Consider the following 12,268-nt stretch of genomic DNA (forward strand, 5'->3'; position numbering starts at 1 on the left):
CTCACACACTAGTTGGAAAGAGAAAACTGTCTTTTGGGGAAAGAAGCTTGGCAATGTCCACACAAAAGAGTGTGTAGAGGCAGAGCTCTGGCTGGAATTCCCTGAGGGCTAAAAAGAATCCTTGCCATTACTTATTTTCTTTTGGAAAACACCACTGATCCTATGAAAAAACTATAGACATTTTTCTTCTCTGATATCCTATTTCCATCACCCCTCCACTGACCCCTTTAATTGAAGGTCAACCTGAGCCAAATTGCTTTGGTTCAAATCCTGGTTCTGCCACTTTTTAGCTATGTGTGATCTTGAACAAGTCATTGAACCTTTTGGTGTCTCAGCCTCATCATCTGTAAAATGGAGATAGGATTGTTAGGGGTGTGAATTGAGTTAATAAACACAAATCATTAATGTCTACCACACGGTAAGCACTTAAAATTTTTAATTGCTATTATTATTATATTCAAGGAACCTCAACTTTAATATCTCTTTGCCTTACTCTGAGACTTCTATTTCTCATTGTCAAGATTTGAGAGTGTTAGGGAGGAGAGTGGGAACTGTAGTATTAAAAAAAAATTGTGTGTGTGTGTGCGTCAGGGTCTGGCTCTGTTGCCCAGGCTGGAGTGCAGTGGTGTGAACATGGCTCACTGCAGCCTTGAACTCCTAGGCTCGAGCAATTCTCCCGCCTCAGCCTCCTGAGGACCAAAGGTGTGTACCACAATGTCCGGCTAATTTTAAAAATTATTTGTAGAGACAGGATCTTACTATGCTGCCCAGGCTGGTCTTTAACTCCTGGCCTCAAGCAATCCTGCTGCCTTGGCCTCCAAAAGTGCTGGGATTACAGCTGAGAGCCACCATGCCCAGCTCTAAGAAAACCATCTTATAAACAAAAAACCATCTAAATTTTGGTGATAAGGCCAAACGCTGCATATCCTTTCTTCTTCTTCTTCCTTCTTCTTCTTTCTTCTTCTTCCTCTTCCTCTTCTCCTCCTTCTCCTTCCTCTTCTTTTTTTTTTGAGACGGAGTTTTGCTCTTGTTGCCCAGGCTGGAGTGCAATGGCGCAATCTCAGCTCACTGCACCCTCCACCCCCCAGGTTCAAGCGATTCTCCTGCCTCAGCCTCCCGAGTAGCTGGGATTACAGGCGCCTGCCACCACACCCAGCTAAGTTTTACATTTTCACTAGCGACGAGGTTTCACCATGTTGGCCAGGCTGGTCTCAAACTCCTGACCTCAGGTGATCCACCCGCCTCAGCCTCCCAAAGTGCTGGGATTACAGGCATGAGCCACCACACTTGGCCAAGTTATAGATTTTTGTCCAGTAAAAATGCAAATTATTTCTGTGCAGTAGATAAAATAATTGCAAAGGTTAGTGGCTTTACTATCCTATAGGACATAAACCAGTTTTTTATCTAATGTAGCAATCTTATTCCAACATTCTTTCTTCATTTCCTATAAATAGTTCCTCAAATGTTCTTTGAATTTATTTTGCCATCCTGCTGGTTCCCTCATTAATGAGTTATAAAAATCTTTGATTCACGTACATTTTATATTTGCATGACAGTTGTGTTTTCTTTCTTTTTGTTTTTTGAAACAGAGTTTCACTCTTGTTGCCCAGGCTGAGGTGCAGTGGCGTGATCTTGGCTCACTGCAACCTCCGCCTCCCGGGTTCAAGCGATTCTCCTGCCTCGGCCTCTGGAGTAGCTGGGATTACAGGCATGCGCCACCACACCCAGCTAATTTGGTATTTTTTAGTAGAGATGGTGTTTCACCATGTTGGTCAGGCTGGTCTTGAACTCCTGACTTCAAGTGATCCACCTGCCTCAGCCTCCCAAAGTGCTGTGATTACAGGTGTGAGGCACTGTGCCCAGCCTAACAGTTGTGTTTTTCAACTTTTCGAAAATTATACTTTGGTAGCAGAGTCACGTGGAACTTCTAAAACTTGAGTAGTAGTGTATCACAGATCAGGGATTATATTAGAGGTGTTCCACTAGAAAAAAGCCTCTACATTCCACTCCAGGAGGGTGAAAATATTAAAGAGACAGAACAGAAATCACTAACAAAGTCCAAAGTACAAGAGCTAACTGAAAATAGTTGTCAGGGAATGAATTTGAGAATAATACCCCAAACAAGCAATTTTCCCATCTCTCCTTCTATCCCTAAAGAACATATGATGATTGATTTGTTTTCACTCCTTGGCGGCATCTCACTGACTTTTTTAGTAGAACTTCTGTGATCCAAAGGATTAGACAGAATAAGCCAAGCAATGCCCTGAAAGCTGGGAACAGAACACATTAAAAGGAGGGTGAGGATGGATGTGGCTATCCTAGCCCTTCCAGGCTACATACTTGGATTCATTCCCAAATTTAGGCAGCGGAGGGACTCATGAGAAGTCTGACTGCGGGGCAGAGGACACAAGTGCTGCTATCCCTATGAAGGCCCCAGGGTAGAGCTTGCTGTGGTCTAGCAGCTGAGACTTTGAGCTCAGAATTTCCACTGCAGCTGGCAGCAGCTGGGTCACTGCTGCTGCTTCCTTGAAGGAGCCCCTCCGAGAACCAGGAGTTCCAGTCCTAGACTCCACGCCTCTCCTTCCCACATACCAGACTTTAGGATCCAGCAATATTTACTTCCTCTACAACCCAGGGAGAGACAACTGGGACAAAGGCAGGAAGTCCTTCTACGCATGAGAAACATCCTTCCTAGAAAGGCTTAACTCCCTGCTCACAGCGGACAGAGGGCTCCACCCACCTGCTCTGCTCAGTCTCCTCGTCAGGACTCCTCTGGCACCTCTTTCATCCCTGCCTCACTCCTGCCTCTCCACAGTCCCCTTTTGGGCTCCTTACTTCGATCTTACATGCTGCCCTTGACTATACTTATGCTTCAGACACAGCAAAAGATAAGGCAATTGTTCAGAAAGGCAAAATAAAAATCCCTCTGTATCTGTGGGTTTCCCACTTGTGGACTGAACCAGCCATGGATTGAAAATATACAGGGAAAAAAAAAAAGGTCTTTCTTCTAAGAGAGGTTCAGGGAAAAAAAACTAAAAAAATAACTGTTGGGTACTATGCTTAGTACCCAGATGACAAAATAATCTATACACCAAATACCCGAGTCCCGAGTTTACCTATGTAACAAACCTGCACATGTACCCCTTAACCTAAAATAAAAGTTAAAATGTTTTTTAAAAGAGAGGATGGTTGCATCTGTACTGAACATGTACAGACTTTTTTCTTGTCATTATTCCCTAAACAATACAGTATAACATTTATTTACATGGCATTTGTATTGTATTGAGGTATCATAAGTAATCTGGAGATAATTTTAAGGTATATAGGAGCATGTGCCTAGGTTATATGCAAATACTACACCATTTTATTTTATTTTATTTTTATTATTTTGAGATGAAGTCTTGCTCTGTCACTCAGGCTGTGGTGCAGTGGCATGATCTCGGCTCACTGCAACCTCTGCTTTCTGGGTTCAAGTGATTCTCCTGTCTCATCCTCCTGAGTAGCTGGGACTACAGGTGCCCACCACCACACCCAGCTAATTTTTGTAGTTTTAGTAGAGACAGGGTTTAACCATGTTGGCCAGGTTGGTCTCCAACTCCTGACCTCAGGTGATCCACTCATCTTGGCCTCCCAAAGTGCTGGAATTACAGGCGTGAGCCATCATGCCTGGCCACTACACCATTTTATCTAAGGGACTTGAGGCCAGGCTCGGTGGCTCATGCCTGTAATCCCAGCTTTTGGGGAGGCCGAGGCAGGAGGAATGATTGAGCGCATGAGTTTGAGACCAGCCTGGGCAACACGATGAAATCTCATCTCTACAAAATTTACAAAAAGCCGGGCGCGGTGGCTCACACCTGTAATCCCAGCACTTTGGGAGGCCGAGGCGGGCGGATCATGAGGTCAGGAGATCGAGACCACGGTGAAACCCCGCCTCTACTAAAAATACAAAAAATTAGCCGGGCGTGGTGGCGGGCGCCTGTAGCTCTCGGGAGGCTGAGGCAGGAGAATGGTGTGAACCCGGGAGGCGGAGCTTGCAGTGAGCTGAGATGGCGCCACTGCACTCCAGCCTGGGCGACAGAGCAAGACTCTGTCTCAAAAAAAAAAAAAAATTTACAAAAAATTAGCCAAGCATGGTGGTGTGTACCTGTAGGCCTAGCTACTCAGGAGGCTGAGGTGGGAGGATTGCTTGAGCCCTAGAGACTACGGTTAGTTGTGATTACACCACTGCATTCCAGCCTTGGTGACAGAACAAGATCCTGTCTTAAAAAAAAAAAGCGTAGGGACATGAGCTTGGTGAATTTTGGTATCCATGCAGGGGGACAGAGGAGGTCCTGGAACAAATCCCCCACAGATACTGAGGAACAAATATATGGTAAAGTCTAATCAAGATTCTTCTCTGAGCGAGGCACGGTGGCTCACACCTGTAATCCCAGCACTTCGGGCGGCCGAGGTGGGCAGATCACCTGGTCAGGAGTTCGAGACCAGCCTGGACAACACAGTAAAACCCCATCTCTAGCAAAAAAAAAATTAGCCGGATGTGGTGGCGTGCACCTGTAATCTCAGCTACTTAGGAGGCTGAGACTCAGTCTTAAAAAAAAAAAGATTCTTCTCTGTCTTGTGATGTGAGAGAATTTTTGTAGCACATTATATTTAGTACAAGAAACAAAATTTAGAAATCAAGGACCTATATTAATATGATACTCTTTCGCTCCCTCATAAACCAACATTTCTGCTAATTCCCACCTCTCAAAAATTACTAGTCCAAGACAGTCCCCTTAGTTCCACTTACATACCTTTCTAGCAAGGTAAGCTGAGATAACGGACCAGTTTTTAAAATTTTTTAAATGTATATTTTTACTATATTTTTTATAGAGACAAGGTCTCACTATGTTGCCCAGACTGGTTTTGAACTCCTGAGCTCAAGCAATCCTTCTGCCTTGGCCTCCTAAGGTGCTAGGATTACAGGTGTGAGCCACCACACCCGGCCCAAGGACCAGTTTTGTATATACACCAGACTTTATTTTTTATTGTTTATTATTTTTTGAGCTGGACAACTGTGCACTCTTGCCATTTTCCCAACATTCCTAATTGGGCAATTCCATGATTCAAATCTACTAAAAAGAACTCCGAAGGGTCTTCATGGGGTAGATGCAGAGTAATTGCTCCTATCTCCACTTTCTTTATCTGCTAATTTGAGGTCTCCATTCCCAAGGAATATCTCCAGGAGCAGAAAGTCCAAAGTGCATGATTTGATTGGCGAGTCCCACTTTTTTCCATCCCCACTGCCAGCTCTCTCATACCTTCTAATTAACATCTATAGAGATATTAAACTTTTCTATTCAAGGTGTAAAGACAGCAATCTTTCCACTAAGACCATCAGGTTGGGGGAGGTGCTGGAAATAAAGTTGGATATTAGGCTTTAAAGGCCAGTCCCACACTGGCTTTCCTTAGAGAAATACATAAAGGCTTTATAATATATATCAGTAGCAGGTAGATTTCTCTTTTTTTGAGATGGAATCTCGCTCTATTGCCCAGTCTGGAGTGCAGTGGCATGATCTCGGCTCACTGCAAGCTCAGCCTCCAGGGTTCACACCATTATCCTGCCTCAGCCTTCTAAGTAGCTGGGACTACGGGCACGCGCCACCATGCCCGGCTAATTTTTTTGTATTTTTAGTAGAAACGGGGTTTCACCATGTTAGCCAGGATAGTCTCTATCTCCTGACCTCGTGATCTGCCTGCCTCAGCCTCCCAAAGTGCTGGGATTATAGGCGTGAGCCACTGCACCCGGCCAGTAGCAGGTAGAATTTTTTAAGAGAGAGGCTGCTGAGAAAGTTTGTGTCTATGGAGTAGAAACAAAATGCCATTGCCTTTTAGGATAAGTGAGCTGGCAAGGCCAGGAGTGGTGGCATGCGTCTGTAATCCCAGCTACTGAGACAGGAGGATCACTTGAGCCCAGGAGTTCAAGACTAGCCTGGACAACATAACGAGACCCTGTCTCAAAACCAAATCTATACTGTCCCTGGAAGCCTACCCACATGTACTGCAACTTACGGCTGACACAACTTGACAAGATCTTGGTCAGTAGTGCCTGGCTGCAATCCTCGGATGTATAGGTTGGTTTTGCTCAGCTGGTCATTTCCATTGCTTCCACTACTGCTGTTAGGTGTACTGTTGCTTGGGCTAGGTGGTGCCATCTGCTGAGCCAGTGACACATATGGCTGCAGGGAGACATGAGGAAGAGGTAGAAGGATTATCCATTTACATGTTGGAGAGTGAGGAAGATCCTGAACCTCTTGAAAAAATGATTCCAAACTATATATAATCACAAATGTGCACTCACTTGGACACACATAGTTTGTTCCTTAGCTCCATATTTTAGCAGAGAAGAAATCTAATACCACATTCTGAGATAGCCCAAAGATTTAAAATCCTGTTGTAGCTTTTAATACACCCTTTATATTTCCTATTCCTTTTTCCCTCTTTTGCCAGCACTTACATTAGGATTTCCCAGATAACACTCTGTGGGCTGGGCGCGGTGGCTCACGCCTGTAATCCCAGCACTTTGGGAGGCCGAGGCGGGCAGATCACGAGGTCAGGAGATCGAGAGCATCGTGGCTAACATGGTGAAACCCTGTCTCTACTAAAAATACAAAAAAATTAGCCGGGCGTGGTGGTGGGCGCCTGTAGTCCCAGATAGGAGGCTGAGCCAGGAGAATGGCGTGAACCCGGGAGGCAGAGATTGCAGTGAGCCGAGATCGTGCCACCGCACTCTAGCCTGGGCAACAGCACGTTTGAAAAAAAAAAAGAAAAGAAATGCAGGACGGGCGCAGTGGCTCACGCTTGTAATCCCAGCACTTTGGGAGGCCAAGGGGGGTGGATCATGAGGTCAGGAGTTCAAGACCAGTTGACCAAGGTGGTGAAACCCCGTCTATACTAAAAATGCAAAAAAAAAAAACAAACAAAAAACTAGACAGGTGTAGTGGCACTCGCCTGCAATCCCAGCTACTCAGGAGGTTGAGGCAGGAGAATGGCGTGAATCTGGGAGGCGAAGCTTGCAGTGAGCCGAGATCACGCCACTGCACTCCAGCCTGGGTGACAGGGCAAGACTCCATCTCAAAAATAAGAAAGAAATGCAACTCAAAACCACAGTGGGATACCATCTCCCAACAGTCAGAATGGCTAGTATTAAAAAGTAAAAAAATAACAGATGCTAGTGAGGTTATGAGGTTATGGAAAAAAGGGAACACTTATACACTGTTGGTTGGAGTGCAAATTATTTCAACCATTGTGGAAGACAATGTAGTGATTCCTCAAAAACCTAAAAACAGAAATATCATTTAGCCCAGCAATCCCATTGCTGGGTATATACCCAAAGGAATAGAAATCATTCTATCATAAAGACACAAGCATGTGTATATTCACTGCAGCACTATTCACAATATCAAAGACATGAAATCAACCTAAATGCCCATCAATGGTAGACTGAATAAAGAAAAGGTTGTACATATACATATGGAATACTACACAGCCATAAAAAAGAATGAGATCCTGTCCTTTGCAGGAACATGGTTGGAGCTGGAGGCCATTATCCTTAGCAAACTAACGCAGGAACAGAAAACCAAATACCGCATGTTCTCACTTATAAGTGGGAACTAAATGATGAGAACACATATTTACATTAAGGGGAACAATACACACTGGGGTCTGTCCGAGGGTGGAGGGTGAGAGGAGGGAGAGGAACAGGAAAAATAACTAATAGGTCACTAGGCTTAATAACTGGGTGACAAAATAATTTGTAAAACAAACCCCCATGACACAAGATTACCTATATAACAAACCTGCACATATACCCATGAACTTAAAATAAAAGTTAAATAAATTTTAAAAAGAATCACTTTGAAATTTCCATTTAATTACTAGCTCTGCAATAATAATAATACACTGGTCCAGGCACAGTGGCTCACACCTGTAATCCCAGCACTTTGAGAGGCTGAGGTGAGAGAACTGCTTGAACCTATGAGTTTGAGACCAGCCTGGGCAATATAGCAAGACCCCATCTCTACAAAAAATACAAAAATTAGTTGAGGCAGGGTGCAGTGGCTCACACCCGTAATCCCAGCACTTTGGGAGGCCGAGGTGGGTGGATTGCCTGAGCTCAGGAGTTCGAGATTGGCCTGGGCAACATGGTGAAACCCTGTCTATTAAAATACAAAAAATTAGCCAGGTATGGTGGCATGCACCTGTACTCCCAGCTACTCAGGAGGCCAAGGCAGGAGACTTGCTTGAACCCGGGAGGCAGAGGTTGCAGTGAGCCAAGACTGCACCACTGCACTCCAGCCTGGGCAACAGAAAGAGACTCTGTCTCAAAAAAAAAAAAAAAATTACCAAGGTTGTGATAAATACATATTTCATAAAGATAAAACATTGTCAAGAAGACTATGACCTATGGCCAGGTACAGTGGCTCACACCTATAATCCCAGCACTTTGGGAGGCCGAGGCGGTTGGATCACTTGAGGTCAGGAGTTCGAGACCAGTCTGGCCGACATGATGAAACCCCGTCTCTACTAAAAATACAAACATTGGTCAGGCATGGTGGCACATGCCTGTAATCCCAGCTACTTGGGAGGCTGAGGCAGGAGAAATGCTTGAACCTGGGAGGTGGAAGTTGCAGTAAGCCAAAATCGTGCCACTGCATTCCAGCCTGGGTGACAGAGGGCGACTCCATCTCAAAAAAAAAAAAAAGAAGATTGTGACCTAAATTCTTTTTTTTTTTTTTTTTTGAGGCGGAGTCTTGCTCTGTCGCCTAGGCTGGAGTGCAGTGGCCCAATCTCAGCTCACTGCAAGCTCCGCCTCCCGGGTTCACACCATTCTCCTGCCTCAGCCTCCTGAGTAGCTGGGACTACAGGCACCTGCCATCACGCTTGGCTAATTTTTTGTATTTTTAGTAGACATGGGGTTTCACCGTGTTAGCCAGGATGGTCTCGATCTCCTGACCTCGTGATCCACCCGCCTTGGCCTCCCAAAGTGCTGGGATTACAGGCGTGAGCCACCGCGCCCAGCCTATTGTGACCTAAATTCTTAATCACAGTTCCTGAATTTAGAATAAGGAGTTTACTGCTGGAGATCATTAAATAAGATATGTCTTTCTTGGCTGGGTGCGGTGGCTCACGCCTGTAATCCCAGCACTTTGGGAGGCCGAGGCGGGCGGATCACGAGGTCAGGAGATGGAGAAGAACCTGGCTAATATGGTGAAACCCTGTCTCTACTAAAACTACAAAAAAATTAGCCGGGCTTAGTGGCGGGCACCTGTAGTCCCAGCTACTCGGGAGGCTAAGGCAGGACAATGGCTGTGAACCCAGGAGGCAGAGCAGAGCTTGCAGTGAGCCGAGATCGCACCACTGCACTCCAGCCTGGGCGACAGAGAGAGACTCCGTCTCCAAAAAAAAAAATATGTCCTTCTTTATCTCTAAGGAGTTGCTATTATTGATCCTTAGCTGAGAAAACAAAGCTGCTTCTCTGAATATGAGACTGTAGGTCTGTCAGTGATGAGGGTGATGATGATGATAGCCACGATGTCAACGTAACAATGATAATAAAAGCAACTGTCAGCTTACACGGTAGCTCAAGCCTGTAATCCCAGCTGCTCAGGAAGTTGAGGTGGGAGGTTGGCTTGAGGCCAGGAGTCAGAGACTAGCCTAAGCAACACAGTGAGACCCTATCTCTTAAAAAAACAAAGAGGCCAAGCACAGTGGCTTACGCCTGTAATCCCAGCAATTTGGGAGGCTGAAGCAGGCGGATGCCTCAAGCCCAGGAGTTCGAAACCAATCTGGGCAACCTGGTGAAACATCTATAAAAAAATGCAAAAATTAGGTGGGCACGGTGGCACACACCTGTAGTCCCAGCTATTCGTGAGGCTGAGGTGGGAGGATCACTTGAGCCTGGAAGGCAGAGGTGTAGAGGTTGCAGTAAGCAAGATCATGCCACTGCACTCCAGCCTGGGTAACAAAGTAAGATTCTGTCTCAAAAACAAAAAAAAAAAGGAAAAAGGAAGGAAAGAAGGAAGGAAGGAATGAAGGAAGGGAGGGAGGAAGGGAGGGAGGGAGGGAGGGAGGGAGGGAAAAAAACAAAAGCAACTTTAGTAGCACCATACTATGTGCCAAGCACGAGCAGATGAAGAGACCACCTGCCTCAGTTGGCGTTCATCTATCCCCATTCTCAATGTGAGATAATGTTTCTGAAAGAAAGAATCAATGATGCCAGGACTGTCCAAACAAGAATACAAGGGTTACTGGGGAAATAAATAAATTGAAGAGAGGCAGCTGGTGGCTCATGCCTGTAATCGCAGCACTTTGGGAGGCCAAGGCAGGTGGTTCACTTGATGTCAGGAGTTCAAGACCAGTCTGGCCAATATGGCAAAACCCCGTCTCTACTAAAAATACAAAAATTAGCCGGGCGTGGTGGCACATGCCTGTAATCCCACCTATTCGGGAGGCTGAGGCAGAAGAACTGCTTGAACCCGGGAGGCGAAGGTTGCAGTGAGCCAAGATTGCATCATTGCACTCCAGCTTGGGTGACAGAACAAAACTCTGTCTCAAAAAAAAAAAAAAAAAAAAGGCCAGGCACAGTGGCTCACGCCTGTAATCCCAGCACTTTGGGAGGCTGAGGCTGGCGGATCATGAGGTCAAGAGACCGAGACCATCCTGGCCAACATGGCAAAACCCCGTCTCTACTAAAAATACAGAAATTAGCTGGGCATGGTGGCGCGCACTTGTAGTCCCAGCTTCTCGGGAGGCTGAGGCAGGAGAATGGCGTGAACCTGGCAGGAGGCAGAGCTTGCAGTGAGACGAGTTCTCGCCACTGCACTCCAGCCTGGGCGACAGAGCGAGACTCCGTCTCAAAAAAAAAAAAAAAAAAGCCCGGGCGAGGTGGCTCACGCCTGTAATCCCAGCACTTTGGGAGGCTGAGGCGGGTGGATCCACTTGAGATCGGGAGTTCGAGACCAGCCTGACCAACGTGGAGAAACCCCGTCTCTACTAAAAATACAAAATTAGCCGGGCATGGTGGCACATGCCTGTAATCCCAGTTACTCAGGAGGCTGAGGCAGGAGAATCGCTTGAACCTGGGAGGCGGAGGTTGTGGTGAGCTGAGATCGCACCATTGCACTCCAGCCTGGGCAACAAGAGTGAAACTCCGTCTCAAAAGAAAAGAAAAGAAAAGAGAAGAGAAGAGAAGAGAAGAGAAGAGAAGAGAAGAAAAGAAAAGAAAAAAGAGGCTATTGGTTTGCTACCATGCTTACCATCTTGGTTTTAATACTAAGGTCTTAGATATAGTTCAAAAATATGACTTAGTCAATAATAAACTTACTACAAGGCCTGAAAAAATTCTTAGAAAAGAAGATATGGCTCAGAACAAAACAACTTTTCTGCCTTTATTGAGCTTACAGTCAGCAAAAACACTGTGGGACTGGTCCCTCTCATCAGGAGGTAAATTCTTTAGGCTTTTTGCTCTATAGGAAGCCATTGCTTACTATAAAACAACTTTTATTTCTTGCTATTCTCACGTACCTTCTGAAATTGCTGCATAGGTTTGACACCAAAGAAAAATGGTAGAAAAATATTCACTTTTAAGGGTAAGAGAATACAAGGGGGAGAAATGATTAAGAAAGCCCCTAAGTAAAGCTTATCTGGCTTCCTAAAACAATTTGGAGACAAAGACCCTGTAAACTAATAATATGTTTACCTATAATATGTAAGAGAGAAAAGGGTAATACATATGAGCACCCAGGGAACTGACATATTCTTACTGGAGAAGGGAAGAATAAAAAGAAGCTATGGTTTCTCCAGAGCCCTACCATGGATTCCCTCCTTATGTTTCTCAGCTGAGGAAGTTCTAATTCTTCAACAAGAGAGCATCATAAATGAGTTTATATCCAAATTGATAGAGAGATGAAGGCTAGGGTAGGCAATGGCTTACTATAGAGCAAAAAGCCTAAAGAATTTACCTCTTGATCAGAGGGACCAGTCCCACAGTGTTTTTGCTGACTGTAAGCTCCATAAAGGCAGAAAATTGTCTGAGTTGCCTATCTTTGAATCCATAGTGACTTTATTGATGAATAAATAATATCATCAGTTAATATTATCAGTTAATATCATCATCATGAATGAGCTGCCTTCTCAGCTCTGTTCAATCACTGATAAAAGTGAATTACCAAAGGAGCAGTTTTACCTCTATACTTCTTTCATGTTATTTTGGCCTTAAATACAGTTC

The 12,268-nt window shown here is 45.1% G+C and overlaps 1 protein-coding gene across 14 annotated transcripts in view; it reads right to left on the minus strand.

The window, feature by feature from the left end:
• RBMS2 (RNA binding motif single stranded interacting protein 2) overlaps nucleotides 1–12,268 on the minus strand; it is a 102,408-nt gene that overhangs the window by 46,915 nt on the left and 43,225 nt on the right. For 12 of the 14 annotated variants that reach the window (XM_063621367.1, XM_055246831.2, XM_055246829.2 and 9 more), the window contains one exon: nucleotides 6,052–6,218. In XM_063621367.1, coding sequence (XP_063477437.1) covers nucleotides 6,052–6,218 — 167 coding nt within the window. Of the gene's footprint in view, nucleotides 1–223; nucleotides 345–6,051; nucleotides 6,219–6,496; nucleotides 6,604–12,268 lie in introns of those variants that run through there. The other 2 variants (XM_055246837.2, XM_063621368.1) reach the window with 2 other exon arrangements.

Source organism: Symphalangus syndactylus, chromosome 17 (genome assembly GCF_028878055.3).
Source record: "Symphalangus syndactylus isolate Jambi chromosome 17, NHGRI_mSymSyn1-v2.1_pri, whole genome shotgun sequence".
NCBI classification, from domain to species: domain Eukaryota; kingdom Metazoa; phylum Chordata; class Mammalia; order Primates; family Hylobatidae; genus Symphalangus; species Symphalangus syndactylus.